Source organism: Bombina bombina, chromosome 6 (assembly GCF_027579735.1).
Source record: "Bombina bombina isolate aBomBom1 chromosome 6, aBomBom1.pri, whole genome shotgun sequence".
NCBI lineage: Eukaryota > Metazoa > Chordata > Amphibia > Anura > Bombinatoridae > Bombina > Bombina bombina.
The window spans coordinates 979,894,121-979,917,355 of record NC_069504.1 but is presented as its reverse complement, the minus strand read 5'-3'; the positions used below and the strand labels follow the sequence as shown (position 1 = coordinate 979,917,355).

Sequence of the window (23,235 nt, the reverse complement as noted above, 5' to 3'; positions counted from 1 at the left end):
CGTTTTAGAGTACTCTGTTCCTCGGGATCGGGGAATCAAGTGCCCACTGAGCCATCCGCCTCTGGGGATTCTATTTCCTACAAGACGAGTTCCCTACCACCAACTCTTACTACGCATGCAAGTAACCCAAACGCTGCTTATCCTCCTATGGAGTGTGGCCTGTTCCCACCGGAGGTTACTGCATGGTTCCGCAAGGCCATATCTTTGGCGCTGGCGCATCTGCACCTCACCTCCCGGGAGTGTGCTTACAATATTGTCCATGTTCCGTTAACCGGGGCTCGTCAGGCGTGGGATCGCCTGGTCCAGTTCAGCCATCCGGGGGAGCAACTGCCCCTGAGGCCGTGGGGTCAACCTTCGGGGCCGGTGTTTTCTTTTGTCCCGGCGGAGGTATGTTGCGCCTTTCGTTATTGACTGGTGCGCCTTCGTGTTCTACTAAGGCATGTTTTTGGCGCTGCTGGATGCGACTCTTAAGGGGTCTGGGGATTCTCAATCTTAATCTTCGACTGGCTACATAAACATAAGGGGATGAAGTAATCTTCTTATAGTCTTTGATATTTGTGTATCCTGTTCCAGTTCTGATCTTGGAAGTCTCGGACCCTTGTTGGGCTGGTCCTGCAGGGCTCTCCGTTCGTCCTGGGCGATAACCTACGGGCTGCCTTATCTTTTATCTTCATCCGGTGAGGATGATTTTTATTTGGTCTAAAGCTCAGGTTGTGGTGTGATGTTTCCTTTGGGAACTTTCTTCTCTGGAATTGATGCTGGCGATTTTGTGGTCGCGCTGTTTACAAAAGTCTGTCTGACTGTTCTTTATCTCTCCATCTCGGGGGAGACTCTATGTGGCCTTGAAGGTGCTGGGGCCCTTGGTTTCAGACTGGTCCTGACTGGGTACAAATCCTTCTGTCTTTGAGGCCTAGTTCAGACACGTGGCGCCTTTTTATGTCTGGTTGGTCCGGTGAGGGCGCCTAGTGATCACAATATGATTTGTGTTGTTTTCTTGTTTTATTTTACAAGCCTCAGCTAGCATCCTGAGAGGACTTTAGGGTCCGTGGTTGCTTAGGGGCATGGGGGATTGGTTCAGTCCTCATTTGCCTTTCAATCTAGTGGGCCGGGACTCTGTTGAGATCTGTGGCAACATGCTCAGTAGTTACTGATTTTACAGGAACTATAGTGTTCCTTCCCATTGTGGGTTGGAGGATTTAGGTCCTTCATACTGCCGTTCTTATGGTTTTGCCTTTTATGGTCTCTTTGGAAGTGTCCTTTTAGGACTTGTTCCCTTTAGAGGTTCTCTTACTTTGCGCCGAGACTTTCTGGACTTCGTCCGTTTTTTTCTGGCGGCTTTGGACGCTTAATTAGGAAGTGAAGGCCTAGAGGCTCTGTCTTCCTTCGGGAGTTAGTTGTCTCCATATCAGGGGTGATAGGAGGTGTTGTCTCTTTTTCCAAGCTTTTTGCTTAGGGGATGTTTTTCTTCTCCCTTGGGTGTGGTCCTCTGGAACGTTAATCTGAAAGGATTATGGAGATTAGCCTTTCTTCTACTCTCTTTCGGGTGACTCTGTTCTCGTTCTCATTTCCCTTAGTGTTGCCCTTGGGGCCTTTGGGCTCTAGAGAAATTGCGTGACTTTGTCGTGGCTTAGCACCTTGTTGGGGGGGTGTTGACCTCCGGCTAGGGTGTTCTCTTCCATTTGGGCTGGGAATTACGAGTGAGTCCTGTACCCGTTCTCCGAGTTTCCTGGTTCTCATCCCCTGTGAAGTCTGGTTGCTTCAGATGGGGTATCTTGTGTTCCCTGGGGGTGTCGTTCGTTGTAGGACGATTCTGGATCACGGGTCCAGGTTTCTTGTCTTGGATCCTTCTTGGATGTCTGGAGACTTATGATCCTGTGGACTGGTTCGGACGACCCAGTTTTTTCAGGGACCCTATGTTGCGACATAGGGACTAGCTCATTGGGCTTGCAAGCAGGAAGGCCAGAGTTCACATCTACCTTCGGGTACTGGTTATCAACTTTAAGGCCTGACTTGTCCTTTGGACAGAGTGTGCTCCTCTTCATGGGGAGTTTTTTCCCTGTTCGGTCAACAGTGGTGTCTGGATGATTTTTTCGTTCGGTCCGTGTTTTGATCATACTATGGCTTCATGTCTTGTGGACATGTACGCTGTTCTTATCTGTGCCCTTCCCTTTTGAGGGGATAGTTTGTCTTCCTTATGAGCTGGGGTTCCTCGCTCTGCAGGGTCTTTGTCCTGCCCTGTGTGCAGGAGGTTGGATCAGGTGGCTTATCTCTGTAAGGGGCAGCATCTGCTGCTCTGTGGGCTCTGTTCCACCTGTTGGAATTTGATCTGTCTATGTAGAGACTGTCTAAGAGAGCTGTGACAGGTCTTCCTATGGATCTATTGCACTTTTCTCTGTTCCAGGTCCCAGGGGGTTCTCCTTGGTAGTGCCTTATTTTGGAGGAGCGGATAGGGTTGGCACCCGAGCTCTGTTGGAGTGGGGGAGTTTCCCCTTTTTTTGCTTTCCATTCCATGAATGCAGCTGTGGACTCTTTCCATCTGAAGAAAAGAAAATTATCAGGTAAGCATATTTGTTTTTTGCTAATGGAAATATATTGCAAAAATGCTTCTATTTGAAAGTGAAATGCCCCCATGCACAGTTCAGTTTTGACCTTTCTTCCCCTTTATTACTAAGCTTGTACCAGTACGGAAATTCATCATTCTTGAACATTATATTTTTTGTATGTATTTTGTAGATTGCCAGGCTGGCTAGCACCACTCCAACAGATGTTGGCCCAATTTTTTCCATACCTCAGAATTCTGGTAGCACTGATGCCCCCACAGCTTCTCAAGGCCTCCTCAAGTTATTCCAGAGAGATTCTACAGGGGATCAGGGTCCAAAATGGGTAAATTATATTCTTGATATCTCTTACAAATGTTGACTCTAAGAAACATTTATCTAGTATATATAATAGTTGCCTATTTTGTTAAGCAGTGTTTAATTTGAATTTACAGTTGCTTTAACAACATGAATCACAAGCTGTACATCCCCACAATGTGTTATGTGTCTGCAAGTTTTCATTTGATTGCCTTCCTTAGATAAAGCATTAAGGGGTCGATCACAATCCTAGAAAATCTTATCAAATTAATTATTTACAAAAATTCCTATAGAATTTAAAGGATCATATAACCCCAATTTTTTATTTTATAATACAGAGAGAGCATATCATTTTAAACAACGTTCCAATTTACTTCTGTTATGTAATTTGCTTTATTCTCTTAGCATGTTTTGATGAAAAGCCTACCTAGGTATCCCCAGGAGCAGCAATGCATGTTCTATCTGAATTATGATATAAAAAAGTTTGGGTTTCATGTCCCTTTAATGGTGTATTTCTGTTGAAAAGCATTAGATAAGATTTTTCTAAAGGATTGTGATTGACCCCTAAGTGATTTGCAATTCTGTAAATATTTTGCTGAATTGCAAAAGAGCCATCTTGATCTTGGATTAATATCCCAATTTCTAGAACCAAAATGCTGTAAACCTACTGTACGTATTTCTGTGACATTCTGATCATTTAGTAGATATGACATGTTCTTAAAGGGTCATTGAACAGTTTGAGATTGTAATATAAAATGTTTCTTTATATGTATAAAATAACACTTTGCAAAATACATTGTCCCCTTTTCCTGTAATTTCACTTTGAAATTTGTTGGATTTCTCAATTCCACTGACTTTCTATGAAGTAATTAATGGGCACCATGATGAAACCTGTGTTTCCCCCCTCATATCTCCTCAGTTAGGGACAAATATAAAACAGGCAATAAAAGGCATAGGGGAAGCTCTGTTTGTTACTTTAACAATCCTATATAACACACACTTTGTTTACACACTCTCATTTATTACCTTGTATATCTGCCTTTAATTGTCCTCAGCTGAAAAGATAGATAAGGGGAAAATCTATGTTACAACATGGCAGCGCACATTACTTTTTAAAAACTAAAGTAATTAATGGAAACTAAACATTTACACTTGTATCATCAGTATAATTTTTACAAATATATTTTCATACTATTCTCTGGCTAGTCTTTGCTTTGAATACATTATTTTGTCAAACATGTATTTACTATTAAATGCCCCTTTTATAGTTTTCTGGGAATCTGGTTATGACTCTCTGAGCATTTGCATATGTGATTTGTTTTTTAACTGATTTGGTAATTTCAAAGGAGCAGTCTTAGTTAGAATTTTGTTGTTGTGTTTATTCATTTTGTAGGTTAGGTTGATGGAAAGATCTAGAACCTCAGCATTAACTTCAGCTTAACATAAAAGAGTCCTAGTAGCATTTGTAGTCATTTTCTAAAGATTATTACAAGCTTGTTTTTGTCTTTTAGCTGTTAATGGGCTTCTCTGAGAAAACTGAACATTTCTTATACCTATAGTCTGTTTTTTGTATGTAACTCCAGGCCAAGGAGAAGATGAAGGAGGAGTCTTGGAACATTCACTTCTTTGAGTATGGTCGTGGAATGTGCATGTACCGCACATCAAAGACTCGAGAGCTGGTCCTAAAAGGGATTCCTGAAAGTCTAAGAGGAGAGCTCTGGCTTCTGTTTTCTGGTAAGTATCAGATATATTTTGTTATTTTATTTTTTAACACCTTCACTACTGGAAATTTCAGAGAAAACCGTGCCCAAAATACTGTAGAATTTTTACAACCTTTATCCATAGTGAAGCATCCCTCCCTCTCCCTTTAAATTTTTATTCTGTTGCGTTGGTCCCCTCCCCCTGAACAAAAACAAATACAAATAGCGATGAGTGGCTAAAACTATATATGGCTGTAATTTTGAAGCACATCTAGGCAGTTTAATGTGTGTTTTTTTTTTTTCTCTTGCAAGGTGTATCCAGTCCACGGATTCATCCTTTACTTGTGGGATATTCTCATTCCCTACAGGAAGTGGCAAAGAGAGCACACAGCAGAGCTGTCCATATAGCTCCCCCTCTAGCTCCACCCCCCAGTCATTCTCTTTGCCGGCTCTAAGCACTAGGGTCTCTCTCGGGAGGGTAAAGGGAATGTGGTGTTAGCAGTGCCTTGGTCCTTCAATCTGGCTTATGTTTTTCCACCGTTTCCTCTCCTCCCGCGTCTGGTCGCCAGAATCAAGCAGGAGAAGGCTTCAGTGTTTCTGATAGCGCCTGCGTGGCCACGCAGGACTTGGTATGCAGACCTAGTGGACATGTCATCTATCCCACCATGGACACTGCCAATGAGGCAGGATCTTCTAAAACAGGGTCCGTTCAAGCATCCAAATCTAGTTTCTCTACGTCTGACTGCTTGGAGATTGAACGCTTAATGCTATCAAAGCGTGGGTTCTCTGAGTCAGTTATAGATACTCTGATTCAGGCTAGAAAGCCTGTCACCAGGAAAATCTACCATAAGATATGGCGGAAATATCTTTGTTGGTGTGAATCCAAGGGTTACTCATGGAGTAAGATTAGGATTCACAGGATATTGTCCTTTCTCCAAGAAGGATTGGAGAAGGATTCTCAGCTAGTTCCTTAAAAGGAGGTACCAGACGTTCAAGCGTTTGCTCAGGCTTTAGTCAGAATCAAGCCTGTCTTTAAACCTGTGGCTCCGCCATGGAGTTTGAATCTAGTTCTTTCAGTTCTTCAAGGGGTTCCGTTTGAACCTTTACATTCCATAGACATTAAAGGGACACTGTACCCAAAAATTTTCTTTCGTGATTCAGATTGAGCATGAAATTTTAAGCAACTTTCTAATTTACTCCTATTATCAAATTTTCTTCATTCTCTTGGTATCTTTATTTGAAATGCAAGAATGTAAGTTTAGATGCCGGCCCATTTTTGTGAACAACCTGGGTTGTCCTTGCTGATTGGTGGATAAATCCATCCACCAATAAAAAAGTGCTGTCCAGAGTACTGAAACCAAAAAAAAGCTTAGATGCCTTCTTTTTCAAATAATGATAGCAAGAGAACGAAGGAAAATTGATAATAGGAGTAAAATAGAAAGTTGCTTAAAATTGCATGCTCTTTCTGAATTACAAAAGAAAAAATTTGGGTTCAGTGTCCCTTTAAGTTGTTGTCTTGGAAAGTTTTGTTTTTGGTAGCTATCTCTTCTGCTCGAAGAGTTTCAGAATTATCTGCCTTACAGTGTGATTCACCTTACCTGGTGTTCCACGCAGATAAGGTAGTTTTGCGTACCAAGCCTGGTTTTCTTCCTAAAGTTGTTTCTAACAAGAATATTAACCAGGAAATAGTTGTTCCTTCTCTGTGTCCTAATCCATCTTCGAAGAAGGAACGTCTTTTACACAATCTTGATGTAGTTCGTGCTTTAAAGTTCTATTTACAAGCAACTATGGATTTCAGACAAACATCTTCCTTGTTTGTTATCTATTCTGGTAAGAGGAGAGGTCAGAAAGCGACTGCTACCTCTCTTTCCTTTTGGCTGAAAAGTATCATCCATTTGGCCTATGAGACTGCTGGCCAGCAGCCTCCTGAAAGAATTACTGCTCATTCTACCAGAGCAGTGGCTTCCACATGGGCTTTCAAAAATGAGGCTTCTGTTGAACAGATTTGTAAGGCAGCGACTTGGTCTTCACTGCATACTTTTGCCAAATTTTACAAATTCGATACTTTTGCTTCTTTGGAGGCTATTTTTGGGAGAAAGGTTTTGCAAGCAGTGGTGCCTTCCGTTTAAGGTACCTGTCTTGTTCCCTCCCTTCATCTGTGTCCTAAAGCTTTGGTGTTGGTATCCCACAAGTAAAGGATGAATCCGTGGACTTGGTACACCTTGCAAGAGAAAACAGAATTTATGCTTACCTGATAAATTACTTTCTCTTGCGGGGGTATCCAGTCCACGGCCCGCCCTGGCATTTAAGTTGGGTAAAAATTTTTTGTTTAAACTACAGTCACCACTGCACCCTATGGTTTCTCCTTTTTCTTCCTAACCTTTGGTCGAATAACTGGGGGGTGGAGCTAGAGGGGGAGCTATATGGACAGCTCTGCTGTGTGCTCTCGTTGCCACTTCCTGTAGGGAATGAGAATATCCCACAAGTAAAAGATGAATCCGTGGACTGGATACACCGCAAGAGAGTAATTTATCAGGTAAGCATAAATTCTGTTTTTTTTAAATCTAAATGTTTAAAGATATATTGTACGGTACAATGTTCTCCCCTTTAATGTGTTACTGGTGATTCATTTTACCTACTGGAGTGTACCATTCTGTCATAGCTGTTTGCGCCTATTGAAACCGGCACCTAGATTGAAAGTTGCAGTACAGCAGTATTGACTATAGAAAAGCTATGTAACCAAAATGCAGCAGAAGAAATCACACTTCCAGTGGTGGGTTTGGAGAATAAAGTACTAAAATGTTAATTTTCAATTGATTTCTCTAAGTATTGGCCTTTTGTGTGTATAGACGTAAAATAAGGAGGCCTTTATGTACAGAGAGACAAATAAAATAAGGGAGCCTGCTCACCCTGAAAGCTCAGCCCATTTAGGGCTAGAATACAAGTGGACCACTATTTATCGGCTTTTGGCTTTCTGCTCGTGTATGGTACCACACATATTATAAGTCGAAAGTAAAAAGTTTTAGCTTGCACGCTAACCCGACGTGCGCAAAAAGCCAAAGTTACAATATTGCGACCTTATTAACGTATTCTCCCATAGACTTCAATGGAGCATGAAAAGTGTAAATAAAACGAACACCCAATAAGTCGTGCAAGCCCAATCGCATTTTCCCAAGTGTTCTAACTTGAGATAAAATAGAAGAATATGTCCTATTTATTCATAAATACATATTTCTATGTAGATCTGAAGTTTTTATCTATATATAGAGAGAGAGATGATTATATATAGATATATACAGACATATATATATATATATATATATATATATATATATATATATATATATATATATGAATATATATTTATAAATACTTAGCACATATTCCCCTATGTGAAGAACATTGGAATGTGAAATATTTACACTAAACCACAGTATGTGTTGGTATGTGAATTGGGTCCTGGATCATCTCCTGATAAATTCACTGCTTTCTGTGGCTATTGTGCAACTCTCTGCTATGGTATGTGAAGTGAGTCCTGAATCCTCTACTGCTAAATTCACTGCTTTCTGTAGACTGTGAAATAAGTTCTGTATTTACTGTGATATCTTTATTGCCTTGGCTTTAGCTATGTGATGTTCAAACCTTGTTAATACTTGCTATAATTCCTAAATGTATAAGTTTACTAATGGTATAATTTCAGCCCCCTCCAAATTCTATTGTCTGTTTATTTTAACTTATCTTACCCTGAATTAAACTTCCCCAATTGGCCTTTTGACTGTCTCTTAATCTTGTCATTAACTCATTTAGTGGACTCAGCGGATTGTGTTGTCCTATAAACATCGTATGTTCACATATCTTAAGTGAGGCATTAAGAATTAGGCAAACAAATTATACAGTAAATAGAACAAGGATTGATCAAAGGACAAGACACTAGGCAAGTGCTGCTGTAATATTGTGTTTTATGTGTTTAACTGTTTCCCTCTTTTGTAAAAATGCTCCAGATCTTCATGTTCCTTCTTTCTCCCTCTTGTCTCTATAACAAACTACTCTATTCATTTACTCCTTTCCACTCACCACCTGCAATATTCATTAGCCCATCTGTTTTACTCTCACCTCACTTTTGCTCTCATGAACTTAAGACATTTCTAAACACCCTCTCTCCTCCCTGCAGCTCATCCCATAAACAGTCTTAATACTGCAAATCTGGTGTAGGTATTTAGGATGCTCTTGTTGCACCTTTCAACAAATACAACTCACACTTTCCTCATTTAAAACCAACATGATTTGCTTATTCTCTCCCACTCTATATGTGTTGCAGTCATATACCACCCCCTGGCTCCTCAACTCAGTTTCTAGATTGTTTTGCTGCCTTGCTACCTTTTTTTCCTCTCCACAGACACCCCTGCCCTCATTCTTGGGGACTTTAACCTCCCTGTTGACAATCACGCTGCCTCCTCTGCAAAACAAATTCTCCAACTCACTTCCTCTTTCGGTCTGTCACAATAGACTGACTCTCCCACTCGCAAAGAAAGTCACTCCCTTGATCCAATTTTCAGCAGTCAATGCATTCTCTTAAACTTCACAAATTCCTTCTGCCCCTCATACCAAACTCCAAAGAAGCATTAGTCACTAGATCAGCAACAGCTCTCTCTCTCTCTCTCTCTCTCTCTCTCTCTCTCTCTCTCTCTCTCTCTCTCTCTCTCTCTCTCTCTCTCTCTCTCTCTCTCTCTCTTTTTCTCTCTCTCTCTATTTCTCTCTCTCTCTCTCTCTCTCTCTCTCTCTTTCTTTCTTTCTTTCTTTCTTTCTCTCTCTCTTTCTTTCTCTCTCTCTTTCTTTCTCTCTCTCTCTCTCTCTCTCTTTTTCTTTCTCTCTCAAGCCTCTGCTCTCTAACATCTCCTCATTTCTCCAACATAGGTGTGTCCGGTCCACGGCGTCATCCTTACTTGTGGGATATTCTCCTCCCCAACAGGAAATGGCAAAGAGCCCAGCAAAGCTGGTCACATGATCCCTCCTAGGCTCCGCCTTCCCCAGTCATTCTCTTTGCCGTTGTACAGGCAACATCTCCACGGAGATGGCTTAGAGTTTTTTAGTGTTTAACTGTAGTTTTTATTATTCAATCAAGAGTTTGTTATTTTAAAATAGTGCTGGTATGTACTATTTACTCTGAAACAGAAAAGAGATGAAGATTTCTGTTTGTAAGAGGAAAATGATTTTAGCAACCGTTACTAAAATCGATGGCTGTTCCACACAGGACTGTTGAGAGGAATTAACTTCAGTTGGGGGAACAGTGAGCCGACTTTTGCTGCTTGAGGTATGACACATTCTAACAAGACGATGTAATGCTGGAAGCTGTCATTTTCCCTATGGGATCCGGTAAGCCATTTTTATTACAGAAAGAAATAAAGGGCTTCACAAGGGCTTTCTAAGACTGTAGACATTTTCTGGGCTAAATCGATTTATATTTTATACTCCATAGCCTTGAGGAATTATTTTAATCTTGGGAATTATGTAAAATAACCGGCAGGCACTGTATTGGACACCTTATTCTCTAGGGGCTTTCCCTAATCATAGGCAGAGCCTCATTTTCGCGCCTGTATTTCGCACTTGTTTTTGAGAAGCATGACATGCAGATGCATGTGTGAGGAGCTCTGATACATAGAAAAGACTTTCTGAAGGCGTCATTTGGTATCGTATTCCCCTTTGGGCTTGGTTGGGTCTCAGCAAAGCAGATACAAGGGACTGTAAAGGGGTTAAATATAAAAACGGCTCCGGTTCCGTTATTTTAAGGGTTAAAGCTTCCAAATTTGGTGTGCAATACTTTTAAGGCTTTAAGACACTGTGGTGAAATTTTGGTGAATTTTGAACAATTCCTTCATACTTTTTCGCAATTGCAGTAATAAAGTGTGTTCAGTTTAAAATTTAAAGTGACAGTAACGATTTATTTTAAAACGTTTTTTGTACTTTGTTATCAAGTTTTTGCCTGTTTAACATGTCTGAACTACCAGATAGACTGTGTTCTGAATGTGGGGAAGCCAAGGTTCCTTCTCATTTAAATAGATGTGATTTATGTGACACAAAATTTAGAGAAAATGATGCCCAAGATGATTCCTCAGGTGAGGGGAGTAAGCATGGTACTGCATCATCCCCTCCTTCGTCTACGCCAGTCTTGCCCACACAGGAGGCCCCTAGTACATCTAGCGCGCCAATACTCCTTACTATGCAACAATTAACGGCTGTAATGGATAATTCTATCAAAAACATTTTAGCCAAAATGCCCACTTATCAGCGAAAGCGCGACTGCTCTGTTTTAGAAAATACTGAAGAGCATGAGGACGCTGATGATATTGGTTCTGAAGGGCCCCTACACCAATCTGAGGGGGCCAGGGAGGTTTTGTCTGAGGGAGAAATTTCAGATTCAGGGAAAATTTCTCAACAAGCTGAACCTGATGTGATTACATTTAAATTTAAATTGGAACATCTCCGCGCTCTGCTCAAGGAGGTGTTATCCACTCTGGATGATTGTGAGAATTTGGTCATTCCAGAGAAACTATGTAAAATGGACAAGTTCCTAGAGGTCCCGGGGCCCCCCGAAGCTTTTCCTATACCCAAGCGGGTGGCGGACATTGTAAATAAAGAATGGGAAAGGCCCGGTATACCTTTCGTCCCTCCCCCCATATTTAAAAAATTGTTTCCTATGGTCGACCCCAGAAAGGACTTATGGCAGACAGTCCCCAAGGTCGAGGGGGCGGTTTCTACTCTAAACAAACGCACCACTATACCCATAGAAGATAGTTGTGCTTTCAAAGATCCTATGGATAAAAAATTAGAAGGTTTGCTTAAAAAGATGTTTGTTCAGCAAGGTTACCTTCTACAACCAATTTCATGCATTGTTCCTGTCACTACAGCCGCGTGTTTCTGGTTCGATGAGCTAGAAAAGGCGATCAATAATAATTCTTCTTCTTATGAAGAGATTATGGACAGAATTCGTGCTCTCAAATTGGCTAATTCTTTCACCCTAGACGCCACTTTGCAATTGGCTAGGTTAGCGGCGAAAAATTCTGGTTTTGCTATTGTGGCGCGCAGAGCGCTTTGGTTAAAATCTTGGTCAGCGGATGCGTCTTCCAAGAACAAATTGCTTAACATTCCTTTCAAGGGGAAAACGCTGTTTGGCCCTGACTTGAAAGAGATTATCTCTGATATCACTGGGGGCAAGGGCCACGCCCTTCCTCAGGATAGGTCTTTCAAGGCCAAAAATAAACCTAATTTTCGTCCCTTTCGCAGAAACGGACCAGCCCCAAGTGCTACGTCCTCTAAGCAAGAGGGTAATACTTCTCAAGCCAAGCCAGCCTGGAGACCAATGCAAGGCTGGAACAAAGGAAAGCAGGCCAAGAAACCTGCCACTGCTACCAAGACAGCATGAGATGTTGGCCCCCGATCCGGGACCGGATCTGGTGGGGGGCAGACTCTCTCTCTTCGCTCAGGCTTGGGCAAGAGATGTTCTGGATCCTTGGGCGCTAGAAATAGTCTCCCAAGGTTATCTTCTGGAATTCAAGGGGCTTCCCCCAAGGGGGAGGTTCCACAGGTCTCAATTGTCTTCAGACCACATAAAAAAACAGGCATTCTTACATTGTGTAGAAGACCTGTTAAAAATGGGAGTGATTCATCCTGTTCCATTAGGAGAACAAAGGATGGGGTTCTACTCCAATCTGTTCGTAGTTCCCAAAAAAGAGGGAACATTCAGACCAATCTTAGATCTCAAGATCCTAAACAAGTTTCTCAAGGTTCCATCGTTCAAAATGGAAACCATTCAAACTATTCTTCCTTCCATCCAGGAAGGTCAATTCATGACCACGGTGGATTTAAAGGATGCGTATCTACATATTCCTATCCACAAGGAACATCATCGGTTCCTAAGGTTCGCATTCCTGGACAAGCATTACCAGTTTGTGGCACTTCCGTTCGGATTAGCCACTGCTCCAAGGATTTTCACAAAGGTACTAGGGTCCCTTCTAGTGGTGCTAAGACCAAGGGGCATTGCAGTAGTACCTTACTTGGACGACATTCTGATTCAAGCGTCGTCCCTTCCTCAAGCAAAGGCTCACACGGACATTGTCCTGGCCTTTCTCAGATCTCACGGGTGGAAAGTGAACGTAGAAAAAAGTTCTCTGTCTCCGTCAACAAGGGTTCCCTTCTTGGGAACAATAATAGACTCCTTAGAAATGAGGATTTTTCTGACAGAGGCCAGAAAATCAAAACTTCTGAACTCTTGTCAAATACTTCATTCTGTTCCTCTTCCTTCCATAGCGCAGTGCATGGAAGTAATAGGTTTGATGGTAGCGGCAATGGACATAGTTCCTTTTGCGCGCATTCATCTAAGACCATTACAACTGTGCATGCTCAGTCAGTGGAATGGGGACTATACAGACTTGTCTCCGACGATACAAGTAAATCAGAGGACCAGAGATTCACTCCGTTGGTGGCTGTCCCTGGACAACCTGTCACAGGGGATGAGCTTCCGCAGACCAGAGTGGGTCATTGTCACGACCGACGCCAGTCTGGTGGGCTGGGGCACGGTCTGGGGACCCCTGAAAGCTCAGGGTCTTTGGTCTCGGGAAGAATCTCTTCTACCGATAAATATTCTGGAACTGAGAGCGATACTCAATGCTCTCAAGGCTTGGCCTCATCTAGCAAAGGCCAAGTTCATACGGTTTCAATCAGACAACATGACGACTGTTGCGTACATCAACCATCAGGGGGGAACAAGGAGTTCCCTGGCGATGGAAGAAGTGACCAAAATCATTCAATGGGCGGAGACTCACTCCTGCCACTTGTCTGCAATCCACATCCCAGGAGTGGAAAATTGGGAAGCGGATTTTCTGAGTCGTCAGACATTTCATCCGGGGGAGTGGGAACTCCATCCGGAAATCTTTGCCCAAATCACTCAATTGTGGGGCATTCCAGACATGGATCTGATGGCCTCTCGTCAGAACTTCAAGGTTCCTTGCTACAGGTCCAGATCCAGGGATCCCAAGGCGACTCTAGTAGATGCACTAGTAGCACCTTGGACCTTCAAACTAGCTTATGTATTCCCGCCGTTTCCTCTCATCCCCAGGCTGGTAGCCAGGATCAATCAGGAGAGAGCATCGGTGATCTTGATAGCTCCTGCGTGGCCACGCAGGACTTGGTATGCAGACCTGGTGAATATGTCATCGGCTCCACCATGGAAGCTACCTTTGAGACGAGACCTTCTTGTTCAAGGTCCGTTCGAACATCCGAATCTGGTCTCACTCCAACTGACTGCTTGGAGATTGAACGCTTGATCTTATCAAAGCGAGGGTTCTCAGATTCTGTCATTGATACTCTTGTTCAGGCCAGAAAGCCTGTAACTAGAAAAATTTACCACAAAATATGGAAAAAATATATCTGTTGGTGTGAATCTAAAGGATTCCCTTGGGACAAGGTAAAAATTCCTAAGATTCTATCCTTCCTTCAAGAAGGTTTGGAGAAAGGATTATCTGCTAGTTCCTTGAAGGGACAGATTTCTGCCTTGTCTGTGTTACTTCACAAAAAACTGGCAGCTGTGCCAGATGTTCAAGCCTTTGTTCAGGCTCTGGTTAGAATCAAGCCTGTTTACAAACCTTTGACTCCTCCTTGGAGTCTCAAGTTAGTTCTTTCAGTTCTCCAGGGGGTTCCGTTTGAACCCTTACATTCCGTTGATATTAAGTTATTATCTTGGAAAGTTTTGTTTTTGGTTGCAATTTCTTCTGCTAGAAGAGTTTCAGAATTATCTGCTCTGCAGTGTTCTCCTCCTTATCTGGTGTTCCATGCAGATAAGGTGGTTTTACGTACTAAACCCGGTTTTCTTCCGAAAGTTGTTTCTAACAAAAACATTAACCAGGAGATAGTCGTGCCTTCTTTGTGTCCGAATCCAGTTTCAAAGAAGGAACGTTTGTTGCACAACTTGGATGTTGTTCGTGCTCTAAAATTCTATTTAGATGCTACAAAGGATTTTAGACAAACATCTTCCTTGTTTGTTGTTTATTCTGGTAAAAGGAGAGGTCAAAAAGCAACTTCTACCTCTCTCTCTTTTTGGATAAAAGCATCATCAGATTGGCTTACGAGACTGCCGGACGGCAGCCTCCTGAAAGAATCACAGCTCATTCCACTAGGGCTGTGGCTTCCACATGGGCCTTCAAGAACGAGGCTTCTGTTGATCAGATATGTAAGGCAGCGACTTGGTCTTCACTGCACACTTTTACTAAATTTTACAAGTTTGATACTTTTGCTTCTTCTGAGGCTATTTTTGGGAGAAAGGTTTTGCAAGCCGTGGTGCCTTCCATCTAGGTGACCTGATTTGCTCCCTCCCTTCATCCGTGTCCTAAAGCTTTGGTATTGGTTCCCACAAGTAAGGATGACGCCGTGGACCGGACACACCTATGTTGGAGAAAACAGAATTTATGTTTACCTGATAAATTACTTTCTCCAACGGTGTGTCCGGTCCACGGCCCGCCCTGGTTTTTTAATCAGGTCTGATAATTTATTTTCTTTAACTACAGTCACCACGGTATCATATGGTTTCTCCTATGCAAATATTCCTCCTTTACGTCGGTCGAATGACTGGTGAAGGAGGAGTCTAGGAGGGATCATGTGACCAGCTTTGCTGGGCTCTTTGCCATTTCCTGTTGGGGAGGAGAATATCCCACAAGTAAGGATGACGCCGTGGACCGGACACACCGTTGGAGAAAGTAATTTATCAGGTAAACATAAATTCTGTTTTTCCTGCCTTGACCAATCTATCTGCCAATACAATTCCATCCTTACATCAGTCCTTGATAATTTGACAAGTGAAAGAGTGAGTAGGGTGCTAGAAAAGCTAAAGGTATCAGAAAAAAAATGTGATGAAGTGTATGAACTCAAAAGTGAGAAAAGGTATATCAAATATATAATGTGTTACTGAAAATCAAACAAGTGATAACTATAAAGTAATAGAATTTATTAATTCTAACAAACATCAGATAAATTGGTAGACATCAGAAAGCATGTAGTTAAAAACCAAAGAAAGATAAACAGGGACGTCTTCCTAATCAATGCGCACAATTTAAACAAGTTAAAGTATAACTTAAATAACGATCTAAAAAGACAATCGAAAATTACATTCTAAAATAACATGAGCCTATAGTTGATAATTAACATGTGGTCTGAGTGTCAAAAGTAAAACAGACTAAAACAAGCTGCTGTATGTTAAACACGATAAGGTTACTAATAGGCAAATATTTGCAACATAAAATCTCCACAAATGTATCTTATGCAGATAAAAGTTTGTGGTGAGTAGCAGGATAATATTAGTACCAGAATGAACAAAATTTCACTCTTAAGGAAGCGTATAACTTGTAGAACAGTTCCATAACACAGTTACTTGAGGTCCTAAAATAGGATAGTGCAATGGCAAAGAGAATATTGTACCTTTAACTTCTGTACCTCTGCAGAGTCAATACTGAGGATCGGCTGTAGGTTTGTGGATTAACCATGAGTTCACCCCACATGACTTTGGCGTCTGACGTCACGGGTGACACTCGGGGGGCTCGTCTCGCTCCAAACAAACCAATTTGCTGCAATAGGAGGGTTTTTAACTACATGCTTTCTGATGTCTACCACTTTATTTGATGTTTGTTAGAATTAATAAATTCTATTACTTTATAGTTATCACTTGTTTGATTTTCAGTAACACATTATATATTTGATATACCTTTTCTCACTTTTGAGTTCATACACTTCATCACATTTTTTTTTATACCTTTTAGCCTTTCTAGCGCCCTACTCACTCTTTCATTTGTTAAACTTACATTTGAATAGAACGAGGGATCTATTCTCTTTGGTATCCTTGACCCTTGCACTCTACCTGTTATTCGTTTTTTCTCTTGATAATTTGACCCCTACTACAATAGCTTGGAAGTCACACACTCATCTTCAACCCTGGCATACTCCTCTGACACGCTACCTACACAGATGTTCTTGTACTGCTGAGAAATACTGGAGAAAATCTTCAGAAGTTCAGCTGACTTTCTTCACTACAAGTTCATCTTGAACCAATACTATTCTGCTCTTGATTCTATCAGAAATGAAATCATCTCTCAACATACTAGCAGTCTCCAACCCCCTCAAAAACTTGCAATAATCTAAAACTTACAAAGCCATAAATTCAGCTCTTTCGCCCCTGTTACTGAGGAAGAAGTTTCTGCCCTAATACTGTCCTTTCACCTCACTACCTGTCCCCTCGATCCCATTCCCTCACAGCTACTCCCACCCTCTCTTCTACTCTTACCCTTATACTCACTTATATTTTCAACCTCTCCCTCAGCACCAGTTTATTTCCCTCATCTCTAAAACATGCACTGGTCACACTTATCCTCAAAAAAACATCTCGATCCAACCTCCCCATCCAACTACTGCCCTATTTCCCTACCCCCCCTTGCCTCAAAACTTCTTGTAAAGCTAGTATACACACATCTATCACATTTCCTTACATTAAACTCCCTCCTTGACCCACCGCAATCTGGATTTCACCCCCAACACGTCACAGAGACAGCAATCGTTAAGGTTACCAACTACCTACTTACCTCAAAATCAAAAGGCCACTTCTCTCTTCTAATCCTCCTCGATCTGTCTGCTGCCTTTGATACTGTTGACCCCATCTTTTGCTTCTAACCCTCCAATCCTTCAGCATTTGCAATACAGCAATCTCAAGGTTCTCTTCCTACCTGTCTAACCGTACCTTTAGTATAGCCTTCTCTGATGCATCATCTGCCCTTTTACCACTTTCTCTTAGGGTACAGCAAGGCTCTGTCGTTGCTCTCCTTCTCTTAAAATATGTCATCATTAAATTCCTTAATAAAGGGTTTCATTATCACTTTTTTTTTTTTACATTTTATTTATAACCAATAAAGGCTACAATAATAAAAATTATATCATCCACCCACCTCGCAGGGTGAGTTAAAATGCAGAAATAACGGTACAATAAATTGAGGTATTATACATTGCCATATATAAGCAGATAAAGAACTCAGATGAAATTGGAACTTATAAAGTTTTTAATGAGTTAATGAATGTTTTAACAGATGTGTTTGTACCACAGTATTGGGATTTTTTATTATTCTTAAACTTAACATAAAAACAGACACACAAAAAAACAAAGCAAAAACAAAAAACACAGAACAAATATAAAAAATGAAACTAAACAAAACAGGAGAACATCATGGACACCTGGTAACACAAACACAATTTCTCTTGTTAAGTGTATCCAGTCCACGGATAATCCATTACTTATGGGATATTCTCCTTCCCAACAGGAAGTTGCAAGAGGATCACCCACAGCAGAGCTGCTATATAGCTCCTCCCCTAACTGTCATATCCAGTCATTCTCTTGCAAGCCTCAACCAAGATGGAGGTCGTAAGAGGAGTGTGGTGTTTTATACTTAGTTTATTCTTCAATCAAAAGTTTGTTATTTTTAAATGGTACCGGAGTGTACTGTTTATCTCAGGCAGTATTTAGAAGAAGAATCTGCCTGCGTTTTCTATGATCTTAGCAGAAGTAACTAAGATCCATGGCTGTTCTCACATATTCTGAGGAGTGAGGTAACTTCAGAGAGGGAATGGTGTGCAAGTTTTCCTGCAATAAGGTATGTGCAGTTAATATTTTTCTAGGGATGGAATTTGCTAGAAAATGCTGCTGATACCGAACTAATTTAAGTAAAGCCTTAAATGCAGTGAGAGCGACTGGTATCAGGCTTATTAATAGAGAGACATACTCTGATAAAAATGTAATATAAAATGTTTGCTGGCATGTTTAATCGTTTTTATATGTATTTGGTGATAAAACTTATTGGGGCCTAGTTTTTTTCCATATGGCTGGCTTGAATTTTGCCTAGTAACAGTTTCCTTAGGCTTTCCACTGTTGTAATTTGAGTGGGAGGGGCCTTTTTTAGTGCTTTTCTGTGTAGCTAAAAATACTGACAGAGACATTCAGCTTCACTCTGCATGATCCAGGACATCTCTGGAGGGCTCAAAAGGCTTCAAAGTCATTTTTGAGGGAGGTAAAAAGCCACAGTAGAGCTGTGGCAGTTGTTGTGACTGTGTTAAAAAAAAAAAAAAAAAAACGTTTTTTATTATTCAGTTTTGGTTATTAAGGGGTTAATCATCCATTTACAAGTGGGTGCAATGCTCTGCTAACTTGTTACATACACTGTAAAAATTTCGTTAGTGTAACTGCCTTTTTTCACTGTTATTTCAAATTTTGACAAAATTTGTGTTTCTTAAAGGTGCAGTAACGTTTTTTATATTGCTTGTAAACTTGTTTAAAGTGTTTTCCAAGCTTGCAAGTCTCATTGCTAGTCTGTTTAAACATGTCTGACACAGAGGAAACTACTTGTTCATTATGTTTGAAAGCCATGGTGGAGCCCCATAGGAGAATGTGTACTAAATGTATTGATTTCACCTTAAACAGTAAAGATCAGTCTTTAACTATAAAAGAAATATCACCAGAAGATTCTGACGAGGGGGAAGTTATGCCGACTAACTCTCCCCACGTGTCAGACCCTTCGCCTCCCGCTCAGGGGATGCACGCTAATATGGCGCCAATTACATCAGGGACGCCCATAGCGATTACCTTGCAGGACATGGCTGCAATCATGAATAATACCCTGTCAGAGGTATTATCCAGGTTGCCTGAATTTAGAGGCAAGCGCGATTGCTCCGGGGTTAGGAGAAATACAGAGCGCGCAGATGCTGTAAGAGCCATGTCTGATACTGCGTCACAATATGCAGATCATGAGGACGGAGAGCTTCAGTCTGTGGGTGACATCTCTGATTCGGGGAAACCTGATTCAGAGATTTCTAATTTTAAATTTAAGCTTGAGAACCTCCGTGTGTTGCTTGGGGAGGTATTAGCTGCTCTGAATGACTGTAACACAGTTGCAGTACCAGAGAAATTGTGTAGGCTGGATAAATACTATGCGGTACCGGTGTGTACTGATGTTTTTCCTATACCTAAAAGGCTTACAGAAATTATTAGCAAGGAGTGGGATAGACCGGGTGTGCCTTTTTCCCCACCTCCTATATTTAGAAAAATGTTTCCAATAGACGCCACTACACGGGACTTATGGCAGACGGTCCCTAAGGTGGAGGGAGCAGTTTCTACTTTAGCAAAGCGTACTACTATCCCGGTTGAGGACAGTTGTGCTTTTTCAGATCCAATGGATAAAAAATTGGAGGGTTACCTTAAGAAAATGTTTATTCAACAAGGTTTTATTTTACAGCCCCTTGCATACATTGCGCCTGTCACGGCCGCGGCGGCATTCTGGTTTGAGGCCCTGGAAGAGGCCATCCATACAACTCCATTGACTGAAATTATTGACAAGCTTAGAACACTTAAGCTAGCTAACTCATTTGTTTCTGATGCCATTGTTCATTTGACTAAACTAATGGCTAAGAATTCCGGATTCGCCATCCAAGCGCGTAGGGCGCTATGGCTTAAATCCTGGTCAGCTGACGTGACTTCGAAGTCTAAATTACTCAACTTTCCTTTCAAGGGGCAGACCTTATTCGGGCCTGGTTTGAAGGAAATTATTGCTGACATTACTGGAGGTAAGGGTCACACCCTTCCTCAGGACAGGGCCAAAGCAAAGGCCAAACAGTCTAATTTTCGTGCCTTTCGAAATTTCAAGGCAGGTGCAGCATCAACTTTCCTCCGCTTCAAAACAAGAGGGAACTTTTGCTCAATCTAAGCAGGCCTGGAAACCTAACCAGTCCTGGAACAAAGGCAAGCAGGCCAGAAAGCCTGCTGCTGCCTCTAAGACAGCATGAAGGAACGGCCCCCTATCCGGCGATGGATCTAGTAGGGGGCAGACTTTCTCTCTTTGCCCAGGCGTGGGCAAGAGATATTCAGGATCCCTGGGCGTTGGAGATCATATCTCAGGGATATCTTCTGGACTTCAAAGCTTCCCCTCCACAAGGGAGATTTCATCTTTCAAGGCTATCTGCAAATCAGATAAAGGAGGCATTCCTACACTGTGTGCAAGACCTCCTAGTTATGGGAGTGATCCATCCAGTTCCGCGGACGGAACAAGGACAGGGTTTTTATTCGAATCTGTTTGTGGTTCCCAAAAAAGAGGGAACCTTCAGACCAATTTTGGATCTAAAGATCTTAAACAAATTCCTCAGAGTTCCATCTTTCAAAATAGAAACTATTCAGACTATCCTACCCATGATCCAAGAAGGTCAGTACATGACCACAGTGGACTTAAAGGATGCCTACCTTCACATACCGATTCACAAAGATCGTCATCGGTTTCTAGGGTTTGCCTTTCTAGACGGGCATTACCAATTTGTAGCTCTTCCCTTCGGGTTGGCTACAGCCCCGAGAATCTTTACAAAGGTTCTGGGCTCACTTCTGGCGGTTCTAAGACCGCGAGGCATAGCGGTGGCTCCGTATCTAGACGACATCCTGATACAGGCGTCAAGCTTTCAAGTTGCCAAGTCTCATACAGAGATAGTTCTGGCATTTCTGAGGTCGCACGGGTGGAAAGTGAACGAGGAAAAGAGTTCTCTATCCCCACTCACAGGAGTCTCCTTCTGTAGAAATGAAAATTTACCTGACGGAGTCCAGGTTATCAAAACTTCTAAATGCTTGCCGTGTTCTTCACTCCATTCCGCGCCCTTCGGTAGCTCAGTGTATGGAGGTAATCGGCTTAATGGTAGCGGCAATGGACATAGTGCCATTTGCGTGCCTTCATCTCAGACCGCTGCAATTATGCATGCTGAGTCAGTGGAATGGGGATTACGCAGATTTGTCCCCTCTACTAAATCTGGATCAAGAGACCAGAGATTCTCTTCTCTGGTGGTTGTCTCGGGTACACCTGTCCAAGGGTATGACCTTTCGCAGGCCAGATTGGACAATTGTAGCAACAGATGCCAGCCTTCTAGGTTGGGGTGCAGTCTGGAATTCCCTGAAGGCACAGGGATCGTGGACTCAGGAGGAGAAACTCCTTCCAATAAATATTCTGGAGTTAAGAGTGATATTCAATGCTCTTCTGGCTTCTGGCTTGGCCTCAGTTAGCAACACTGAGGTTCATCAGATTTCAGTCGGACAACATCAGTCGGACAACATCAGGCGTGGAGAACTGGGAGGCGGATTTTCTAAGTCGTCAGACTTTCCATCCGGGGGAGTGGGAACTCCATCCGGAGGTGTTTGCTCAGTTGATTCATCGTTGGGGCAAACCAGAGTTGGATCTCATAGCGTCTCGCCAGAACAGCAAGCTTCCTTGTTACGGATCCAGGTCCAGGGACCCAGAAGCGACGCGTATAGATGCTCTAGCAGCGCCTTGGTTCTTCAACCTATCTTATGTGTTTCCACCGTTTCCTCTGCTCCCTCGACTGATTGCCAAAATCAAACAGGAGAGAGCATCGGTGATTCTGATAGCACCTGCGTGGCCACGCAGGACTTGGTATGCAGACCTAGTGGACATGTCATCCTTTCCACCATGGACTCTGCCTCTAAGACAGGACCTTCTGATACAAGGTCCTTTCAATCATCCAAATCTAATTTCTCTGAGACTGACTGCATGGAGATTGAACGCTTGATTCTATCAAAGCGTGGCTTCTCCGAGTCAGTCATTGATACTTTAATACAGGCACGAAAGCCTGTTACCAGGAACATCTACCACAAGATATGGAGTAAATATCTTTATTGGTGTGAATCCAAGAATTACTCATGGAGTAAGGTTAGGATTCCTAGAATATTGTCTTTTCTCCAAGAGGGCTTGGACAAGGATTATCAGCTAGTTCCTTAAAGGGACAGATTTCTGCTCTGCTCTGTCTATTCGTTTGCACAAGCGTCTGGCAGAGGTTCCAGACGTCCAGGCATTTTGCCAGGCTTTGGTTAGAATTAAGCCTGTGTTTAAACCTGTTGCTCCCCCGTGGAGCTTAAACTTGGTTCTTAAGGTTCTTCAAGGAGTTCCGTTTGAACCCCTTCATTCCATTGATATTAAACTTTTATCTTGGAAAGTTCTGTTTTTGATGGCTATTTCCTCGGCTCGGAGAGTCTCTGAGCTATCTGCCTTACAATGTGATTCTCCTTATCTGATTTTTCATGCAGATAAGGTAGTTCTGCGTACCAAACCTGGGTTTTTACCTAAGGTGGTTTCTAACAAGAATATCAATCAAGAGATTGTTGTTCCATCGTTGTGCCCTAATCCTTCTTCAAAGAAGGAACGTCTTTTACATAATCTGGACGTAGTCCATGCCTTGAAGTTTTACTTACAAGCTACTAAGGATTTTCGTCAAACATCTTCCCTGTTCGTCATTTACTCTGGACAGAGGAGAGGTCAAAAAGCTTCGGCAACCTCTCTTTCCTTTTGGCTTCGGAGCGTAATACGCCTAGCCTATGAGACTGCTGGACAGCAGCCCCCTGAAAGGATTACAGCTCATTCTACTAGAGCTGTGGCTTCCACCTGGGCCTTCAAAAATGAGGCCTCTGTTGAACAGATTTGCAAGGCTGCGACTTGGTCTTCGCTTCACACTTTTTCAAAATTTTACAAATTTGATACTTTTGCTTCTTCGGAGGCTGTGTTTGGGAGAAAGGTTCTTCAGGCAGTGGTTCCTTCCGCTTAATCCTGCCTTGTCCCTCC

The 23,235-nt window shown here is 42.2% G+C and overlaps 1 protein-coding gene across 2 annotated transcripts in view; it reads left to right on the top strand.

Annotated features, from left to right (window-relative positions):
- Window positions 1-23,235, top strand: part of TBC1D9B (TBC1 domain family member 9B) — a 424,635-nt gene that overhangs the window by 129,252 nt on the left and 272,148 nt on the right. For both annotated transcript variants that reach the window (XM_053718644.1, XM_053718642.1), the window contains exons 8-9: window positions 2,734-2,883; window positions 4,439-4,589. In XM_053718644.1, coding sequence (XP_053574619.1) covers window positions 2,734-2,883; window positions 4,439-4,589 — 301 coding nt within the window. The remainder of the gene's footprint in view (window positions 1-2,733; window positions 2,884-4,438; window positions 4,590-23,235) is intronic.